Source organism: Chiloscyllium punctatum, unplaced genomic scaffold, assembly GCF_047496795.1.
Source record: "Chiloscyllium punctatum isolate Juve2018m unplaced genomic scaffold, sChiPun1.3 scaffold_327, whole genome shotgun sequence".
Lineage (NCBI taxonomy): Eukaryota > Metazoa > Chordata > Chondrichthyes > Orectolobiformes > Hemiscylliidae > Chiloscyllium > Chiloscyllium punctatum.
The window spans coordinates 188,453-209,971 of NW_027310061.1; the positions used below are offsets into that span (position 1 = coordinate 188,453).

At 51.5% G+C, this 21,519-nt stretch overlaps 1 protein-coding gene across 1 annotated transcript in view; it reads right to left on the reverse strand.

Moving 5' to 3' along the window:
• LOC140472442 (B-cell receptor CD22-like) overlaps window positions 1–20,599 on the reverse strand; it is a 34,583-nt gene extending 13,984 nt beyond the window's left edge. The window contains exons 1-9 of the mRNA XM_072567489.1: window positions 20,452–20,599; window positions 20,184–20,265; window positions 12,786–12,841; window positions 6,718–6,990; window positions 4,681–4,965; window positions 3,530–3,805; window positions 2,627–2,893; window positions 2,046–2,315; window positions 398–673 (exon numbers count right to left, since the gene is read on the reverse strand). Of these exons, the coding sequence (XP_072423590.1) occupies window positions 398–673; window positions 2,046–2,315; window positions 2,627–2,893; window positions 3,530–3,805; window positions 4,681–4,965; window positions 6,718–6,990; window positions 12,786–12,841; window positions 20,184–20,245 (1,765 nt within the window). The 5' untranslated portion in view covers window positions 20,246–20,265; window positions 20,452–20,599. The remainder of the gene's footprint in view (window positions 1–397; window positions 674–2,045; window positions 2,316–2,626; window positions 2,894–3,529; window positions 3,806–4,680; window positions 4,966–6,717; window positions 6,991–12,785; window positions 12,842–20,183; window positions 20,266–20,451) is intronic.
• Window positions 20,600–21,519: the final 920 nt, after the last annotated feature.

The following is a 21,519-nucleotide window of genomic DNA, read 5'->3' on the forward strand; positions in this document are numbered from 1 at the left end:
GGGGATGCTTGTGGGTGTGGGGCTAATCCAATGGGGGCTGCTTTGTCCCTGGGTGGTGTCGAGCTTCTCGAGTGTTGTTGGAGCTGCCCCCATCCAGGGGCAAGTGGGAGTATTCCCTCGCCCTCCTGCCTTGGGCCTTGTCGATGGTGGGACAGGCTTTGGGGGGAATCAGGAGGGGAGTTACTCGCTGCAGGATTCGTAGCCTCTGACCTGGTCTTGTAGCCACTGTGTTTATGTGGTGGGTCCAGTTGGGGTTCCCCCAGAATATTGACACTGGAGGGATTCTGTGAGGGACCATACTGTCCTGGGAGTAAAGCAATGTTAACACTGAGGGCTGAGCTGAACACTCAGGGTGAGGGCAGGGGGTCAGAGGTCAATATCAGGGCTGCTTACTTACTCACAACCTCTATCCTGCGACCCTCCGACCTGTTGGCACCGACTGTGTTCCCCGCCTCACAGGAGTACACACCCTCCTGTTTGTGAGTGATTCTGTACAAGGTCAGGTCTCTCTCAGATGATTCCAGAGACTCAGTCTCCTCTCTCTGTCTCCGTTCCCACTTGTACCAGCTGGTTGGGGGGTTGCTGTCGCTGGTGCAGCTCAGAGTGATGTTGTCACCTTCGTGTATCGCACTGTCCGATGGAGAGACTGACACCATCACATTCCGAGGGGCATCTGACAGAATGGGACAAGACCCTCAGTGAGAGACAGCATAACTTGAGCATCACTCACTCAGGGAGACATTGCAAGGGGTGACGAAGCAGGAAAATCGGTCACAGATCCCACAGGGCAGATAAATGGACAGTTCTTCAGTCAATGGGGTCAGTTTATAAGGAAGAGAAAGAAAAAAGGAGGGAAACAGTTTAGGGACAGAATGCCAAACGTCAGAGCCAGAAAGGGAAGAGCGATGGGAAACGGGAAATATTCCAGAGGCGGAAACTGGAGGAGGTTACTGAGAAAGGAAGGGGGTGTAGGTGCCAGAGGGGGTTACAGAGACAGGGAGGGGGTGTAGGGGCTGGAGGGGGTTACAGAGATAGGGAGGGGGTGTAGGGGCTGGAGGGGGTTACAGAGACAGGGAGGGGGTGTAGGGGCTGGAGGGGTTATAGAGATAGGGAGGGGCTGTAGGGGCTGGAGGGGGTTACGGAGATAGTGGGGGGTGTAGGGGCAGAAGGGGGTTAAAGAGATGAGCGGGGTTAGGGGCTGGAGGGGGTTACAGAGATAGGGAGGGGGTGCAGTGGCTGGGAGGGGTTACAGAGATAGGGAGGTGGGCGAGGGGCTGGCGGGGGTTACAAAGATAGGGAGGCATGTAGGGGCTGGAGGCGGTGTAGGGGCTGGAGGGGGTTACAGAAATAGGGAGGGAAGCAGGGATGGAAGGAGGTTGCAGAGATAGAGAAGGGTGTGGCGCCGGGAGGCGGTTACAGAGATAGGGAGCGGGTGTAGGGGCTGGAGGGGGTGACAGAGATAGGGAGGGGGTGTAGGGGCTGGAGGGGGTGACAGAGATAGGGAGGGGGTGTAGGGGCTGGAGGGGGTTACAGAGATAGGGAGGGGGTGTAGGGGCTGGAGGGGGTTACAGAGATAGGGAGGGGGTGTAGGGGCTGGAGGGGTTTACAGAGATAGGGAGCGGGTGTCGGGGCTGGAGGGGGTAACAGAGATAGGGATGGGGTCTAGTGGCTGGAGGGGATTACAGAGATAGGGAGGGGGTGTAGGGGCTGGAGGGGATTACAGAGATAGGGAGGGGGTGTAGGGGCTGGAGGGGATTACAGAGATAGGGAGGGGGTGTAGGGGCTGGAGCGGGTGACAGAGATAGAGAGGGGGTGATGGAGGGTGTTGAAAGCCAAGAATGGGAATGTTACAATCGAGGTGTTGCTGGACTGGGGAATGATGCAGGAGAGGGAGTGAGAGGAGGGTGACTGGGGAAAGGGACTCACTGTGAGTTCAGAGACTGGGGGGGCAGTGAAGTTTTGGATAAATAGCTCTCATGCAGTGAGTAGTGACAGAGACCGGGGAGTTTACATTGGGAAAAGGTCAACCTGGGAATCTCACTCACACAGCACCTCGATCCTGAAGCTCTTTGAGGTTTGACTTCCAATAACGTTTTCCGCTTTGCAGTAATAATCTCCAGATTCCGTTGGGGTGATGGAGCGTATGGTCAGGATGTTCCCTGTCCCCTTGTTAACTGCTGTGTTCACATTGTCCTTATACCAGGTGTAGCGAGCTCCTGGATTACTCCTGGAGTTACAGGTCAGGGTAACCCGGTCTCCCTCCTTCACCTCTCCCTGTGGCTCACTGCGAACAATGGTAACATCTCCAGGACCATCTACAAGAGGAATTACAGCTCGATTCAGGTCAGGGAGAGGGATAAAGCTGTGGAACATTCACCCAAATCTCCGAATAAATGCTGCCCCTGAGCACTGACATCATTTCACAGAAAGACCACCAGAATTCCTCATATCCTGAAATAGGCCATTCATCCCCTCTTCTCCATGCTAGAATTTCTCATTCCCAAGTGCACCTTCCTCTGTAATGCCTGACTATCCAACTGTAGTGTGGAGACCCGGGATCTAAACACAGTGCTCCGAGTGTGGTCTGGGGGCTATTTTCTGGTTATCCCACACCCTCTTTACTTACACTGTACATTAATGTGTTTGGGTGTAGAATCCCGGGAGCTGACAGAATTCCGCGCTCTACAGATGTAGCTACAAGATGCATCAATCCTGGTGGGTTGAATCCTAATCGTGTCGGTATTTTCTCGCAGATTGTTCCGTTGTCTGTTGCACATTTTCCTCCAGCTGTAGGTATGAACCGGGGGGTTGGCTTCACCTCGACACGTTAACGTGATCTCGGTCCCCTCCTTCACTGTATCCTCAGAAATAATCTCCACGTTTCTCGGTCCATCTGTTGGGAGAGAGAGAGAGAGAGAGAGACGTGATTCCAAGATTTCAGAATCCCTCACATATCCAGGTCCACAGAAGACAGGGGTCTCCGAGGGGTGGGGTGGGGGAACACCAGAAAGATCCCTGATCGGAAATGAAACCAGGAAAAGTGACAAAGAGGCAAAAACGCAATATCTGAATTTGCGTAGCGCCTGCTGAAGAAGATGTTGCATTGAAAAGGGTGAAACAGTAATGTGACTGCAAGTTGCTTCAACAACATCAGGAGAATAGGTCGGTGTCATGAATGTCTGGGAGGAAAGAAAGAGATGGAGAGGTGAAGCGAGGGAATATCTGAGCTCAGGGTCGTAGGCAGCCAATAGCAGAGCCGGTGATGGGATTCAGGCGCTACTCTGGAGGCCAGGACTCGAGGAGGTTACAGAGACAAGGAGGGGGTATAGGGACTGAGGGGAGGGGTTGTAGGGGCTGGAGGGGGTTACAGAGAGAGGGAGGGGATGTACGGCTTGGAGGGAGTTAGAGAGATAGGGAGGGGGTGTAGGAGCTGGAGGAGGGTACAGAGATAGGGAGGGACATGAAGTTTTAGCTCAGTATAATGTGGGAGTTTGTTGGTGAGTGGGACTCTCAGACTGATGACACTCACACTGAATATCCAGTCGGATGGGATCAGATTTCTTTTCACCCACGGTGTTCCTCACTGTACAGGTGATCTCACAGTCAACATCTTCAACAGAAGCGTAGAATGAACATTGAGACCTCCATTGTCTCCCAGAACAGAGAGACATCGAACCGTGTGGACACTCCTTCCACCAGCGATAGGAAACTGCTGCTGGATGGCCATCAGACTGACAGCTGAGGGATGTCCACACTCCAGCTCGAACTGAAGGCGGGAATGTGATTCGGACACTGGTCGGAGCATCTGGAAATAAACACCCAACACCATTAGGACTGACCCTCTGACAGTGCCCTCTCCCTCAGCACTGACCCTCCGACAGTGCCCACTCCCTCAGCACAGACCCTCTGACAGTGCCCACTCCCTCAACACTGACCCTCTGACAGTGCCCACTACCTCAGCACTGACCCTCTGACAGTGCCCACTCCCTCAGCACTGACCCTCCGACAGTGCCCACTCCCTCAGCACTGACCTTCCAACAGAGCGGCATTCCCTCAGCACTGACCCTCCGACAGTGCGGTACTCCCTCAGCACTGACCCTCCGACAGTGCGGCACTCCCTCAGCACTGACCCTCCGACAGTGCGGCTCTCCCTCAGCACTGACCCTCCATCAGTGCGGCATTACATCAGCACTGACCCTCCAACAGTGCGGCACTCCCTCAGCACTGACCCTCCGACAGTGCGACACTCCCTCAGCACTGACCCTTTGACAGTGCGGCACTCCCTCAGCACTGACCCTCCGAGAGTGCGGCACTCCCTCAGCACTGACCCTCCAAGAGTGCAGCATTACATTAGCACTGACCCTTCGACAGTGCGGCACTCCCTCAGCACTGACCCTCCGACAGTGCGGCACTCCCTCAGCACTGACCCTCCGACAGTGCAGCACTCCCTCAGCACTGACCCTCCGACAGTGCGGCACTCCCTCAGCACTGACCCTCTGACAGTGCCCACTCCCTCAGCACTGACCCTCCGACAGTGCCCACTCCCTCAGCACTGACCCTCCGACAGTGCGGCACTCTATCTGCATGTGCCCTTGAATGATTAATGTACAGAAGCTGTTTGACCAGGTTTGGAAATACCAGGTGAATGAATTCAGGAGCTGTGTTTCTGGGGATACTCACACTGCACCTTGATGTTGATGGTGTGTGATCTCCCTGTCCCAACGTTGTTTCTAGCCTCACACTGATAATTCCCACTGTCGTCCTTGCTGATGCTTTCAAACAGCAGTATCTGCCCGCTGACTGGCTTGTTCTGAGTGAGTCTGTACCAGCTGTACCCTGAGACTGCAGGGTCACTGTTCTGACTGGTACAGCTAATATTCACAGTGTCACGCTCGTTCACAGACGTTAAATCTCTCCATGCGTCACCATTCACACTGTGTGCAATCTGAAAATCTCTCGGTTTATCTGAAACAGAGGTTTGTTACCAATCTGGTTAATGTTGACATGGTGGGAAATGTTTTACTGATGGTGTTGTCACTGAAGTTTCCATTCGGCCCCTCTGCTCCATGCTAGGGTTTCTGTTCCAGATCAGCTTCCTCAGCACCTCATCTTCATCTCCCTCTCTCCCTCGTGTGTTTAACCAGCTTCCCCTGCACCAATGCATGGAAAGGATTCACTTCCACAGGGAGTTGTCGGAGTGAGTCCCACATGCCCTGCCCTCCAACTCCCTGTCGGAGTGAGTCTCACATTCCCAGCCCTCCAACTCCCTGTGGGAGTGAGTCTTGCATTCCCAGCCCTCCAACTCCCTGTCGGAGTGAGTCTCACATTCCCAGCCCTCCAACTCTCTGTGGGAGTGAGTCTCACATTCCCAGCCCTCCAACTCCCTGTTGGAGTGAGTCTCACATTCCCAGCCCTCCAACTCCCTGTCGGAGTGAGTCTCACATTCCCAGCCCTCCAACTCCCTGTCGGAGTGAGTCTCACATTCCCTGGCCTCCAACTCCCTGTGGGAGTGAGTCTTACATTCCCAGCCCTCCAACTCCCTGTGGGAGTGAGTCTCACATTCCCAGCCCTCCAACTCCCTGTGGGAGTGAGTCTCACATTCCCTGGCCTCTAACTCCCTGTGGGAGTGAGTCCCACATTCGCCTCTCCCCCAACTCTCTGGGTGAAGATGTTTCTCCTGAATTCCCAATGGGAGTTATTCAGGACTTTGTCTTACCGACGGCCTCTCCTTCCGGTCACTCCCTCCCACTGTACCACCTCCCCTCACCAACACACACAGAAGTGGAAATATCTTCCATCTGACTCCCCGAGAGAAATCCTTTTAAGAATTGTAAACACATCGATCAGGTCACTCCCTCAGACCCCTCTTCTCGAGAGAAACCTGCCTCAGTCTGTTCACAATCTCCCAATGGTTATAACCTCCAGATTGGGTATCGTAGTTGGAATAATGAGATAGGAAATACAGACCGAGTTTTGAGTGTGGTCTATCCAAAGGATACAGACACTGGACCTGTGCACAGTGCTCCAACTGAGGATCTATCTGAGGGATACAGAGACTGGAACTGTGTACAGTGCTCCAACTGAGGGTCTATCTGAGGGATACGGAGACTGGAACTGTGTACGGTGCCCCGGGTGTGGGTCTAACTGAGGGATAGGGAGACTGGAACTGTGTACGGTGCTCCGAGTGTGGGTCTAACTGAGGGATAGGGAGACTGGAACTGTGTACGGTGCTCCGAGTGTGGGTCTAACTGAGGGATATAGAGTTCTGCGGAGCTGTGCACTGTGCTGTGAGTGTGGGTCTAACTCAGGGATATACAGTCTGGGGAGCTGTGCACAGTGCTGTGAGTGTGGGTGTAACTGAGGGATATACAGTCTGGGGAGCTATGCACAGTGCTGTGAGTGTGGTCTAACTGAGGGATATACAGTCTGGGGAGCTGTGCACAGTACTATGAGTGTGTGTGTAAGTGAGGGATATACAGTCTGGGGAGCTATGCACAGTACTGTGTGTGTGGGTGTAACTGAGGGATGTACAGTCTGGGGAGCTGTGCACAGTGCTCCCAGTTCTCCACTTGTGCTCACCTCTCATTGTGTTGCCTTCGGCCTTCCCTCCATCTCCCTCTGATTATCCCCATCCTGCCGCGAGTATTTCCTCACTGGGTACCTGAACGAGACTCAGTTCCCCCAATAACCCTCCACACAGAGGTCTGTGGCACTTACACTGCCCTCTCAATTCAATACCCTCCGACCTGCCGCTCCCAATCCTGTTCCTCACTTCACAGAAATATTCCCCAAACTGTGAGTAGCTGATGTCTCTGATTTCCATGGTTTGACGCCGAGCGCTGGGGAGCCAAGCTCCGTCCTGATACCAGGAATACCCGGTGATGGCTGGTTGACTGTAGAGGACATCACACTGTAAGGTAACAGAGTCCCCTTCCTGCAGTCTGTCTTTGTGTCCCTCGGTCAGTGAGATACTGACATTGCGAGGTTTATCTGAAAGTGAACAAACAGACAGAGTGAGCCATTCTCGAGAAGGTCACACCTCAGACACCTAGGGAGGGGTCAGGGAGAGAGGATCCGAAACATTCAGTCAGTGTTTAGCTGTAAGGAGGAGAGACAGTGGGAGGGAGGGACAGAGTGGGGGAGGGAGAGAGATGGAGAGAGAGAGAGAGAAAGAGAGAGAGAAAGTGAGGGAGAAATGGAGAGAGAGAAACCATGAGAAAGTATGAGAGAGAGAGAGAGAGAAACAGAGAGTGAGTGAGAGAGAGAGAGAGAGAAGGTGGAAAGATTTCCGGAAGGAATTCCAAAGCTCTGATCTCCCAGCCATGTGAGGCACAGCGCCAATGGTGGAACGCTGGGAATTGGGGGATACTCGAGTGTGTGGGATTGGAGAAGGTCCCAGAGATAGGGAGCGTAGGTAGGGGCTGGAGGGGGTTACAGAGATAGGGAGGAGGTGCAGGGTCTGGAGGGGGTTACAGAGATAGGGAGGGTGTGTAGGGGGCTGGAGGGGGTAACAGAGATAGGGATGGGGTCTAGTGGCTGGAGGGGATTACAGAGATAGGGAGGGGGTGTAGGGGCTGGAGGGGGTTACATAGATAGGGAGGGGGCGTAGGGGCTGGAGGGGGTTATAGAGATAGGGAGGGGGTGTAGGGGCTGGAGGACATTACAGAGATAGCAAGAGGGTGTAGGGGCTGGAGGAGGTTACAGAGAAAGGGAGGGGGTGTAGGGGCTGGAGGGGATTACAGAGATAGGGAGGGCGTGTAGGGGCTGGAGGGGGTTTCAGAGATAGGGAGGCGATGTAGGGGCTGGAGGGGGTTACAGAGATAGGGAGGGGATGTAGGGGTTACAGAGATAGGGAGGGGGTGTAGTGGTTGGAGGGGGGTTACAGAGATAGGGAGGGGGCATAGGGGCTGGAGGGGATTACAGAGATAGGGAGGGGGTGTAGAGACTGGAAGAGGTGGCAGAGAGAGAGAAGGTGTGCAGGGGCTGGAGGAGGTAACAGAGATCGGGAGGGGCTGTAGGGGTCAAAGTAGGTTACAGAGATAGTGAGGGGTGTATGGGCTGGAGGAGGCTACAGAGATAGGTAGGAATTATTTGAAATCCCATGCAGACTAATCCTATGCTCCCCCTTGCTTCCTGTTATGAAGATGTGGATGTACTGCGCTTGTAAGAGAGTTAAACACTCACAGAACCACCTGACAGCACCAAATGTTCTCAATGACCTAACAATATAACACTTGGTCGAAAGCTAGGTTTGCTGGGTTGCTGAGAATTGACAAAACAAATTCGAGTGAGGCCAATCAGTTTAAATTATACCCTGAAAAATACCAAATTCCAATCAAGTTTGAATTTAGTTTTTTGACAATTTTAAAGGTCAATGACATAATCCGATGGTTTGGGGGTAAAAGACTGAGGAAAATCGAACAGTTGGGAGGAGAGCTGCCAAGCCAGTAGCATGTAGAGATTGCCTGAAAAATCGCTCTCTTAAAGGTACCTTTATCGATGAATGACCTGTGAAGCAGAATCCCCTAGAAGGAGGAATGAAGACAGGAATACAGAGAAGAACACAACGCTGTCTTTTGAGATAAGAAGTTTTGTTTTGTAAATTTTAATCGGGGTTTAATTAGACTAGTATTGCAGAAGGGAAAGTAAAAGATAGGTTATAGGAAGGAGATGAAAACAGTTGCTGGTTAGTTATTCTCTCGTATACCTTAAGAAATAAAGTTGTTAATTTTTCTTTCAAATAGTTCTTGACCTCTCGAATTTTCACAGATTACTGCAGGGGATAAATCTTTTTTGTGTTGCAGGTTTAAATTAAGCAGGAGGGGTTACCCATGTCATAATACTCCTCAATCCTCTTAATATTCCACCCAGTCTAATCCCACTCTCCCCTCACTCCTCACATCCTTTAATATCCCACCCAGTCTAATCCCACTCTCCCCCTCACTTCCCACAACCTATAATATCCCACCCAGTCTAATCACACTCTCCCCCTCACTCCCCGCTCCCCTTAATAGCCCACCCAGTCTAATCCGACTCTCCCCTCACACCCTTAATATCCGACGCAGTCTAATCCCACTCAATCCCTCATTCCCCACACCCTTTAATATCCCAACCAGTCTAATCTCACTCTCCCCTCACTCCCCACTCCCTTTAATATCCCACCCAGTCTAATGCCACTCTCCCCTCACTTCCCACACCCCTTAATATCCCACCCAGTCTAATCCGACTCTCCCCTCACACCCTTAATATCCCACCCAGTCTAATCCCACTCTCCCCCTCACTCCCCACACCCTTTAATATCCCAACCAGTCGAAACTCACTCTCCCCCCTCACTCCCCACTCCCTTTAATATCCCACCAAGTCTAATCCCACTCTCCCCCTCACTCCCCACTCCCTTTAATATCCCACCCAGTCTAATGCCACTCTCCCCTCACTTCCCACACCCCTTAATATCCCACCCAGTCTAATCCGACTCTCCCCTCACACCCTTAATATCCCACCCAGTCTAATCCCACTCTCCCCCTCACTCCCCACACCCTTTAATATCCCAACCAGTCGAAACTCACTCTCCCCCCTCACTCCCCACTCCCTTTAATATCCCACCAAGTCTAATCCCACTCTCCCCCTCACTCCCCACTCCCTTTAATATCCCACCCAGTCTAATGCCACTCTCCCCCTCACTTCCCACACCCCTTAATGTCCCACCCAGTCTAATGCCACTCTCCCCCTCACTTCCCACACCCTTTAATATCCCACCCAGTCTAATCACACTCTCCCCCTCACTCCCCGCTCCCCTTAATATCCCACCCAGTCTAATCCCACTCTCCCCTCACACCCTTAATATCCCACCCAGTCTAATCCCACTCTCTCCCTCACTCCACACACCCTTTAATATCCCAACCAGTCTAATCTCACTCTCCCCTCACTCCTCACATCCTTTAATATCCCACCCAGTCTTATCCCACTCTCCCCCTCACTCCCTAATCCCTTTAATATCCCACCCAATCTAATCCCACTCTCCCCACACTCCCCACAATCCGCACACCCTTTAATATCCCACCAAGTCTAATCCCACTCTCCCCCTCACTCCCCAACCCCTTTAATATCCCACCCAGTCGAATCCCACTCTCCCCCTCACTCCCCGCTCCCTTTAATATCCCACCAAGTCGAATCCCACTCTCCCCCTCACTCCCCGCTCCCTTTAATATCCCACCCAGTCTAATCCCACTCTCCCCCTCACTTCCCACACCCTTTAATATCCCACCCAGTCTAATCCCACTCTCTCCCCACACCCTTTAATATCCCAACCAGTCTAATCTCACTCTCCCCTCAGTCCTCACATCCTTTAGATTACTTACAGTGTGGAAACAGGCCCTTCGACCCAACAAGTCCACACCGCCCCGCCGAAGCGCAACCCACCCATACCCCTACATTTACCCCTTACCTAACACTACGGGCAATTTAGCATGGCCAATTCACCTGACCTGCACCTCGTTGGACTGTGGGAGGAAACCGGAGCACCCGGAGGAAACCCACTCAGACACGGGGAGAATGTGCAAACTCCACACAGTTAGTCGCCTGAGGCGGGAATTGAACCCAGGTCTCTGGCGCTGTGAGGCAGCAGTGCTAACCACTGTGCCACCGTGCCACTCTCCCCTCACACCCTTAATATCCCACCCAGTCTAATCCCACTCTCCCCTCACACCCTTAAGATCCCACCCAGTCTAATCCCACTCTCTCCCTCACTCCCCACACCCTTTAATATCCCAACCAGTCGAATCTCACTCTCCCCCCTCACTCCCCACTCCCTTTAATATCCCACCCAGTCTAATCCCACTCTCCCCTCATACACCCCACTCCCTTTAATATCGCACCCAGTCTAATCCCACTCTCCCCCACACTCTCCACCCTCTTTAATATTCCACCCAGTCTAATTTCATTCTGCTCCTATCTCTCCACACTCCTTGCTCCCTTTAATATCCCACCCGGTCTAATCCTTCTCTCCCCTTCACTCTCCGTTCCCTTTAATATCCCACCCAGCCTAATCCCACTCTCCCCCATCACTCCCCACACCCTTTAATGTCCCAACCAGTCTATTCCCACTGCCCCCCATCACTTCCCACACCCTTTAATATCCCACCCAGTCTAATCCCACTCTCCCCCTCACTCTCCACCCCCTTTAATATTGCACCCAGTCTAATCCCACTCTCCCCCTCACTCTCTACCTCCTTTAACATCCCACCCAGTCTAATTCCACTCTCCCCCGAACTCTCCACACTCCTTAATATCCCACCCAGTCTAATCCCACTCTCCCCCCTCACTCCCTGCTCCCTTTAATATCCCATCCAGTCTGATCCCACTCTCTCCCTCACTCCCCACACCCTTTAATATCCCATCCAGTCTGATCCCACTGTCTCCCTCACTCCCCACACCCTTTAATATCCCAACCAGTCTAATCCCACTCTCCCCCATCACTCCCCACACCCTTTAATATCCCAACCAGTCTAATCCCACTCTTCCCCTCACTCTCCACTCCCTTTAAGATCCCACCTATTCTAATCCCACTCTCCCCCTCACTCTCCACCCCCTTTAATATTGCACCCAGTCTAATCCCACTCTCCCCCTCACTCTCTACCTCCTTTAACATCCCACCCAGTCTAATTCCACTCTCCCCCGAACTCTCCACACTCCTTAATATCCCACCCAGTCTAATCCCACTCTCCCCCCTCACTCCCCACTCCCTTTAATATCCCACCCAGTCTAATCCCACTCTCCCCTCATACACCCCACTCCCTTTAATATCGCACCCAGTCTAATCCCACTCTCCCCCACACTCTCCACCCTCTTTAATATTCCACCCAGTCTAATTTCATTCTGCTCCTATCTCTCCACACTCCTTGCTCCCTTTAATATCCCACCCGGTCTAATCCTTCTCTCCCCTTCACTCTCCGTTCCCTTTAATATCCCACCCAGCCTAATCCCACTCTCCCCCATCACTCCCCACACCCTTTAATGTCCCAACCAGTCTATTCCCACTGCCCCCCATCACTTCCCACACCCTTTAATATCCCACCCAGTCTAATCCCACTCTCCCCCTCACTCTCCACCCCCTTTAATATTGCACCCAGTCTAATCCCACTCTCCCCCTCACTCTCTACCTCCTTTAACATCCCACCCAGTCTAATTCCACTCTCCCCCGAACTCTCCACACTCCTTAATATCCCACCCAGTCTAATCCCACTCTCCCCCCTCACTCCCTGCTCCCTTTAATATCCCATCCAGTCTGATCCCACTCTCTCCCTCACTCCCCACACCCTTTAATATCCCATCCAGTCTGATCCCACTGTCTCCCTCACTCCCCACACCCTTTAATATCCCAACCAGTCTAATCCCACTCTCCCCCATCACTCCCCACACCCTTTAATATCCCAACCAGTCTAATCCCACTCTTCCCCTCACTCTCCACTCCCTTTAAGATCCCACCTATTCTAATCCCACTCTCCCCACACTCCCTGCAATATCCCACCCAGTCTAACTCATTAACATGCTGACCTTCATAATATCCCAGTCTCTCCACATTCCATTTTCTAATTAGGATCTGTCTTTGCGACTGATATTTCCTCATCCTTTCTGCCTTTAGCTGTCTCTCTGTGTGTGTGTCTCTCTCTCCCCGCATCCCTCTCTTCCCCCAACCCCGCTCTCTTTCTCTCTTTCCCTCTCTGTCTCCCCTCCTCTCTCACAAGGTTCCTCTGTATATGTAGATGTACATTGAGAAAGACACATACCACAGGCTGAAGGCAGGAACACTGACAAGAGGAGGAACCACTTCATTAGCAAAGACCTGAAGAGAAATGGAGACAATTCATGAAAAGATTTACATCATCATTGTTGAAATTCATACTCCCTTCTGAACCAACCCATTAAGGAAGACATTTGAGAGGTTCATCACTGAGGGAATGCCACACTGTCGGAGGGTCAGTGCTGAGGGAGTGCTGCACTGTCAGAGGGTCAGTGCTGAGGGATTGCCGCACTGTCGGAGGGTCCGTGCTGAGGGAGTGCTGCACTGTCGGAGGGTCAGTGCTGAGGGATTGCCGCACTGTCAGAGGGTCAGTGCTGAGGGAGTGCCGCACTGTTGGAGGGTCAGTGCTGAGGGAGTGCTGCACTGTCAGAGGGTCAGTGCTGAGTGAGTACCATTATGTCAGAGTGGTCAGTGCTGAGAGAGTGCTGCACTGTTGGTGGGTTAGTACTGAAGGAATGTTGCACTGTCGGAGGGTCAGTGCGAAGGATGTGCCGCACTGTCACAGAAAGCGAGCAAGGTGAAAACAATGAGTGTTTTTACGTAAGTGTTAGAAATTATTTTAAGTTCTCATCAGTATTTATTGGAGAAGATTCTGAGAGACAGCATTTACTCATATTTGGAAAAGAATGTTCTGATGAAGGATATCCCCATGGCTTTATGCAGGGGAAGTCTGTCTCACAAACTTGATTGAGTGTTTTGAGGAAGTGATGAGGATGACTGATGAGGGAAGGGCAGTGGATGTTGTCTACTCAGACTTTACTAAAGCATTTGACAAGGTCCCTCATGGTAAACTTGTTCCGAAGATTAAGGCACACAGGATCCAGGGTGAGTTGGTCAGTTAGATACAAATTTGGCTTGATCATAGAGCACAGAGAGTCACTGTGGAGGGATGTGGGGGAAATGGGGGTCTGTGACCAGTGGTGTTAAACAGGGCCCAGAGCTGGGCTCCCTGTAGTTGATGAAACAGATAAATAATTTGGATGATAATGTCAGCAGTCTGTTTAATAAGTTTGCAAACATCATGAACTTTGGTGGAGTTGTGGATAGTGAGGAAGGTTGTGAATGGATTCAGCAGGGTATAGATCATCTGGAAAGTTGGACAGAGAAATGGCAGATGGAGTTTAATCTGGATAAGTGTGAGGTGATGCATTTTGCCAGGACAAATGTTTAGGAAAATATCAAATAAATGGCAGGACCCTAAGGAGCGCTGATACACAGAGGGATCTTTGGGTGCTGTGGGTCTGGAGTTACATGTAGGGTGAGACTGGAGAAGAATGGCAGATTTCCTTCCCTGAAGTATATCAGTGACCTCAATTGGTTTGTCCAACAGTGTTCATATGGCCATCATTAGATTATGATTTGGAGATACCAGTGTTGGACTGGGGTGTACAAAGTTAAAAATCACACAACAAAGCACTAGCTTTCAGAGCGCTGCTCCTCCATCAGATGGTTGTGGAGCATAAGATCACAAGATACAGAATTTACAGCAAAAGTGTAGTATGATGTAACTAAAATTATATCTTGAAAAAGACCTGGATTGTTTGTTAAGTCTCTCATCTTTTAGAATGAACATGTTGGTTTCAGTTCTTTCATATGTAAATCGCAAAAAATGTAAAAGTTATGTTCTCAATGAACTTTAACAACTGGTGTCATGTCAGCCCAGATAATGCATTGAAGGTGTGAGCTGTCCTGTGGGAGACTCTGTGCCACAATAAACAGAGAGGTAAAAACAATGACTGCAGATGCTGGAGAGCAAATACTGGATTAGTGGTGCTGGAAGAGCACAGCAGTTCAGGCAGCATCCAACGAGCAGCGAAATCAACGTTTCGGGCAAAAGCCCTTCATCCGGAATAAAGGCAGTGAGCCTGAAGCGTGGAGAGATAAGCTAGAGGAGGGTGGGGGTGGGGAGAGAGTAGCATAGAGTACAATGGGTGAGTGGGGGAGGGGATGAAGGTGATAGGTCAAGGACGAGAGGGTGGAGTGGATAGGTGGAAAAGGAGATAGGCAGGTCGGACAAGTCAAGGAGACAGTGCTGAGCTGGAAGTTTGAAACTAGGATGAGGTGGGGGAAGGGGAAATGAGGAAGCTGTTGAAGTCCACATTGAAGCCCTGGGGTTGAAGTGTTCCGAGGCGGAAGATGAGGCGTTCTTCCTCCAGGCGTCTGGTGGTGAGGGAGCGGCGGTGAAGGAGGCCCAGGACCTCTATGTCCTCGGCAGAGTGGGAGGGGGAGTTGAAATGTTGGGCCACAGGGCGGTGTGGTTGATTGGTGCGGGTGTCTCGGAGATGTTCCCTAAAGCGCTCTGCTAGGAGGCGCCCAGTCTCCCCAACGTAGAGGAGAGCGCATCGGGAGCAACGGATGCAATAAATGATATTAGTGGATGTGCAGGTAAAACTTTGATGGATGTGGAAGGCTCCTTTAGGGCCTTGGATAGAGGTGAGGGAGGAGGTGTGGGCACAGGTTTTACAGTTCCTGCGGTGGCAGGGGAAAGTGCCAGATTGGGAGGGTGGGTCGTAGGGGGGTGTGGACCTGACCAGGTAGTCACGGAGGGAACGGTCTTTGCGGCAGGCAGAAAGGGGTGGGGAGGGAAATATATCCCTGGTGGTGGGGTCTTTTTGGAGGTGGCGGAAATGTCGGCAGATGATTTGGTTTATGCGAAGGTTTGTAGGGTGGAAGGTGAGCACCAGGGGCATTCTGTCCTTGTTACGGTTGGAGGGATGGGGTTTGAGGGCAGAGGTGCGGGATGTGGACGAGATGCGTTGGAGGGCATCTTTAACCACGTGGGAATGGAAATTGCGGTCTCTAAAGAAGGAGGCCATCTGGTGTGTTCTATGGTGGAACTGGTCCTCCTGGGAGCAGATATGGCGGAGGCGGAGAAATTGGGAATACGGGATGGCATTTTTGCAAGAGATAGGGTGGGAAGAGGTGTAATCCAGGTAGCTGTGGGAGTCGGTGGGTTTGTAAAAAATGTCAGTGTCAAGTCGGTCGTCACTAATGCAGATGGGGAGGTCCAGGAAGGGGAGGGAGGTGTCAGAGATGGTCCAGGTAAATTTAAGGTCTGGGTGGAATGTGTTGGTGAAGTTGATGAATTGCTCAACCTCCTCACGGGAGCACGAGGTGGCGCCAATGCAGTCATCAATGTCGCGGAGGAAGAGGTGGGGAGTGGTGCTGGTGTAATTACGGAAGATCAATTGCTCTACGTAGCCAACAAAGAGACAGGCATAGCTGGGGCCCATACGTGTGCCCATGGCTACCCCTTTGGTCTGGAGGAAGTGGTAGGATTCAAAGGGGAAATTGTTAAGGGTGAGGACCAGTTCGGCCAAACGAATGAGAGTGTCAGTGGAAGGGTACTGTTGGGGACTCTGGAGAGGAAAAAACGGAGGGCTTGGAGGCCCTGGTCATGGTGGATGGAGGTGTAGAGGGATTGGATATCCATGGTGAAGATGAGGCGTTGGGGGCCGGGGAAACGGAAACCTTGGAGGAGGTGGAGAGCGTGGGTGGTGTCTCGAACGTATGTGGGGAGTTCCTGGACTAGGGGGGATAGGACAGTGTCGAGGTAGGTAGAGATGAGTTCAGTGAGGCAGGAGCATGCTGAGACAATGGGTCGGCCAGGGTGGTCAGGCTTGTGGATCTTGGGAAGGAGGTAGAACCAGGCAGTGCGGGGTTCCCGGACTATGAGGTTAGCAGCTGTGGTTGGGAGATCTCCTGAGGTGATGAGGTTCTGTATGGTCTGGGAGATGATGGTTTGGTGATTGGGGGTGGGGTCATGGTCGAGGGGGTAGTAGGAAGAGGTGTCCTCGAGTTGGTGTTCGGCTTCAGCGGTGTAGAGGTCAGTGCGCCAGACTTCCACTGCGCCCCCTTTATCCGCTGGCTTGATGGTGAGGTAGGGATTGGAGCAGAGGGATTGGAGGGCTGCACGTTGTGAGGGTGAGAGGTTGGAGTGGGGGAGGGGGGTCGACAGGTTGAGGCGGTTAATGTCCCAGCGGCAGTTGGAAATGAAGAGGTCGAGGGCAGGTAATAGGCCAGCGCGGGGTGTCCAGGTGGATGCAGTGTGTTGGAGGTGGGTGAAGGGGTCCTCGGAAGGTGGACGGGAGTCCCGATTGTGAAAGTAAGCTCGGAGGCGGAGGAAGAAGTGTTCGACATCACGGCGTGTATTAAATTCATTGATGCATGGAGGGAGGGGGATGAAGGTGAGTTCTTTGCTAAGGACTGATCGTTCGTCTTAATCCACCATCGTCTCATGCAGAGTTCCACCAGGGGACATCAGGAAACAGGTGACAAAAGGTTTAGTCAGAGAGGACATTGATGACATACTGTGGTGAAATGTTGGAGCAAGAGAAAGAGAGAGATACAGAGAGAGAAAGAGTAAGAGAAACCAACAGAGATAGAGATGACAGAACCAAAGAAAGAATGAAAATATGAGAGTGAGAGACAAAGAGAGAGTGACACAGATTGACACAGAGAGAAAGAGAGAGAGAGAGTTAGAGAGTTTTAGGAACTCGTCCCAGAGTTCAGGGCCCCTTGGCAGCTGAAGGCAAATCAGAGAATAGTGGAGCCAAGGAATCAGGAGGTACTCGGAATCGGACAGGCACAGAGATCTCGAAAGTTCATACCCACTGGAGGGGGTAACAGAGTTAGGGAGGGGGTGTAGGGGCTGGATGGGGTTAGGGAGATAGGGAGGGGGTGTAGGGTCTGGAGGGGGTTACAGAGATAGGGAGGGGGTATAGGGGCTGGAGGGAGTTACAGAGATAGGGAGGGGGTGTAGTGGCTGGAGGGGGTGACAGAGATAGGGAGAGGGTGTAGGGGCTGGAGGGGATTACAGAGATAGGGAAGGGGTGTATGGGGTTACAGAGATAGAGAGGGGGTGTAGGGGCTGACGGGGCTTACGGAGATAGGGAGGGGGTGTAGGGGCTGGAAGGGGTAACGGAGATAGGGACGGGGTGTAGGGGGTGGAGGGGGTTACAGAGATAGGGAGGGGCTGTAGGGTCTGGAGGGGGTTACAGAGATAGGGAGTGGGTGTAGGGACTGGAGAGGGTTACAGAGATAGGGAGGGGGTGTAGGGGCTGAAGGGGATTACAGAGATAGGGAGGGGATGTAGGGGCTGGAGGAGATTGCAGAGATAGGTCGGGGGTGTAGGGGCTGGAGAGGGTTACAGAGATAGGGAGGGGGTGTAGGGGATGGAGGAGCGTACAGAGATAGGGAGTGTATGTAGGGGCTGGAGGGGCTTACGGAGATAGGGAGGGGGTGTAGGGGCTGGAGGGGTTAGAGATAGGGAGGGGGTGTAGGGGCTGGACGGGGTTACAGAGATAGCGAGGGGGTGTAGGTTCTGGAGGAGGTTACAGAGATATGGAGGTATGTAGGGGCAGGCAAGGTTACAGAGATAGGGAAGGGGTGTAGTGGCTGGAGGGGGTTACAGAGAAAGGGAGCCGGTGTAGGGGCTGGAGAAGATTATGGGAATAGGGAGGGGGTGTAGGGGCTGGACGGGGTTACAGAGATAGGGAGGGGGAGTAGTGGCTTGAGGATGTTACAGGGATAAGGAGGGGATGTAGAGGCAGGAGGAGGTTACAGAGACTGGATGGAGGGTGGAGGGGGATGAGGAGGAGTGGGTGGAGAGCATCAAATTCCTCAGAGTGACGATAACCAACAATGTGTCCTGGACCACCCCATGTAGATGCGACAATGAAGAGGCACATCAATGTGTCTTCTTTGACAGGAGGTGAAAGAAATTCAGCATTAGGCCCCTCACCTACCTTTCCAGATGCATCAAGAAGAGCATTCTATCTGGATACATCACGTCTTGGAACAGCAACCGCTCTGCCCAGGCCTGTAAATAACTACAGAGGGTTGTGAACACAGCCTGGACCATCACACAAGCTGATCATCTGTCCATTGTCTCCATGTACACCTCTCCTTGCCTCAGAGAGACAGCCAACATCATCAGAGAGCCCTCCCCACCCTGGTTCTAATCTCTTCCAACCCTTCCATCAGGCAGGAGATACAAAACCTTCCACACAGATACCGACAGGTTCAAGTTCAGCTTCTTCCCTGATGTTAGACTTCTGAATGGACCTCTCAAATTTCAAACCTAATTCTTTTTGTACAAATTCTGAGCAGCTGTATTTCCCACTCTGTACAATCACACGATGGTCTTTGTACAGTGTGATGTTTATGTACTGCGTGGAAAACCTTTCACTGTACTGATGTGCATGAGACAATAATAAATCAAAACCTCAAAACAAGAGGATTTGTAAATTAATGTCGGGGTGCCTGCAATCTCCTCCCTTCGCCTCCCACAGCAGTCTGAGGTACGTGTGATCTGGGCCAAAGGAACTGATCCATTTTCGAGTCAATTAAACCGTCGATACCTCCTCCATCTCAATGCTAATTCATTAAAATATATGAGAGTCTCCCTCCCTGAGTCCCAGATTTACCTTGTCCCTCTCTACAGTGAATACAGATACAAAGTACTCATTTTGAACCTCAGCTGTGTCTTCTGGCTCCACACACACAGTTTGCCTCTTTGGTCCCTAATGGGGCCTGCTCCTTCTCTGACCCCGAATATACTTATAAAACACCTTTGGGTTTTCCTTCATAGTACTCACCATTACTTTGACCTGTCCCCTGGTTGTTCTCCTAATTCCCATTTTCAGTAACCCCCTGTATTTCCTCTGCTGAGGTATCCAGTGTTTTGAGCCCTCGGTGTCTATCAAAAGGGTTTTTTTTCCCGTATCCAATCCTGTGCATCCACTGACATTCAGGGTTCTCTCAGCCTATTGGTCCTGTCCTTCACCTTTTTGGGAACATGTCAGCCCTGCACTCTCCCTTCTCTTTGTCGCTTATCGGACACCCTTATTGAGGTTTCTAGCACAGTGAGAATGAACAGGAAGTGCGATGCTGACCAGTCTGTCTATTCTCGGAGCTGCTGTACTTTCTTTGTAGGAAATTCTAACTAAACCAGTAAAAAACATAAGTTTCAGTAAATTGTAACTGAACTTGCAGTGTCAGAATAAACATTATTCCCCAGTATTTATTCCAGTTCATCCTCATGACTGAATCCTCATTCACTGAATTCCATTGGTCAACAAAACTTCAGCTTTATGATAATCACCACTGCTTTCCCATCTATCTGTCACCGCTCTCCACTCCCTCCCTCTGTAACCTCCTCTCGATCTGCAATGTACACTGTGGGATCTCTGTGTTACTCCACGACTGTTGTCAGGATGGGAGCCAGTGTATATCAGTGAGCACAGGGTGATGGGTGACCAGGACTAGGTATGGGTGTGTACACTGCCTCACTGCTGCACTGGTTCCCAAACACACCTCGATAAGAACAACCTTTTACAAAGACTATTAACCATGAGCGTGTCCGAGCTGACGATGTCATTACCTTGGAGAAGTAACAGCAGGATGTAAAATTTCTTGATCAGTGTCTGCTCCCAGATATTTCATCAGCCTCACCCTCTCAAGCTCTGAAAGACAAAGGAGTTAATGAGACCTCACCTCTTGTCAGCAGCTCTCGAGAGATCAGAACTGCTTTTGGACCATGTCCTTGTAGACTACTTTGATTCTCTGTGGGCTGATAGGTGCTCCTCAGAGTCAGGAGGCTTCAAGAAGGTAAAACAACAAAATGTTTGAAATTTTATTGCAGCTTTCACCTCTTCAGGATGTCCCAAAGCTCCTGTCTCGGCATTACCCACGTTCCTTGATCGAGAAAGATATCCTGTATAACAGACTTGAGCCCTACAGTGAGATCTTCCTAACAACCGAAATTGTTCATTGGAATATATCTTCACAACATCCCAACATCAGCAAGACTTTAGTTCCCCTGAACCTGTCCAACTGCTCGCCTGGGGAGGGTGGAATTGCCACTTCCTGTATTGTTCCCCTTGAGTATTTAATCAGAACTGTTTTCTGTCACAGTGAGTGAAAGCAGCAAGTTGGTTCAAAGTGAGAAAGCAGCAATTAGCCCCGGATTACAAACAAACTGTTAACCCTTTGTGTTTCCTGATATTGTCTCTCTGTAGACCTGGACAGCATTAAACATGGCGGGGCTGGGGGCGGGGTGGGGGGAGAGGTGGTGAATGGAGCTTCTCCTGTTCCTCTCTCACAGACCTGAGAGGCTGAATGGGCCTCCTCCTGTCCCTGTGCTAAAGGCTTCTGGGGCTGGATGGACCTTATACTGGTCCAATGTAACGAGCTAAAGGGGCTGAGTGGTCTTGTTTGTGTCTAATAGGAACCGCGAGCCTGAAGTGGAATTGTCCTGTTTGTGAGTAACAGGCCCAGAGCTCAATAATAAATAGCAATTTATTGAAGGCGTCGATCACTGGAATCTGTGTGTGTCACATCACATCATCAAAGATATTGGTTGTGGAAGTCAATTGCAATAGCCTCATTACTTACTAATGACCTTCCTGACTGCTTGCCTGGGGAGGTACTGCCAGGACCCTCTGCTTGGACTGAATGAACTCCTCCTTTGTTGCTACCCCCTGCCTATTTAATGACATACAGTAAACCGCTTCCGGATAAATACCTAAACCCTCGCATTAGAGGGACTTTCTCAGTGGCAGTTGCAGTGGGAGGAGCGATGCAAGGACCAGAGACCCGTCAGGAAAGTTGGAGTAAAGTTTATTAACTCACCTCGTGACTAGGCAGAGCACACACTGAGCAGGAGTGGACACAGGACTTATGGGTAAGTGAGGCCTTATGTTTGGGTGGTTGCTTTA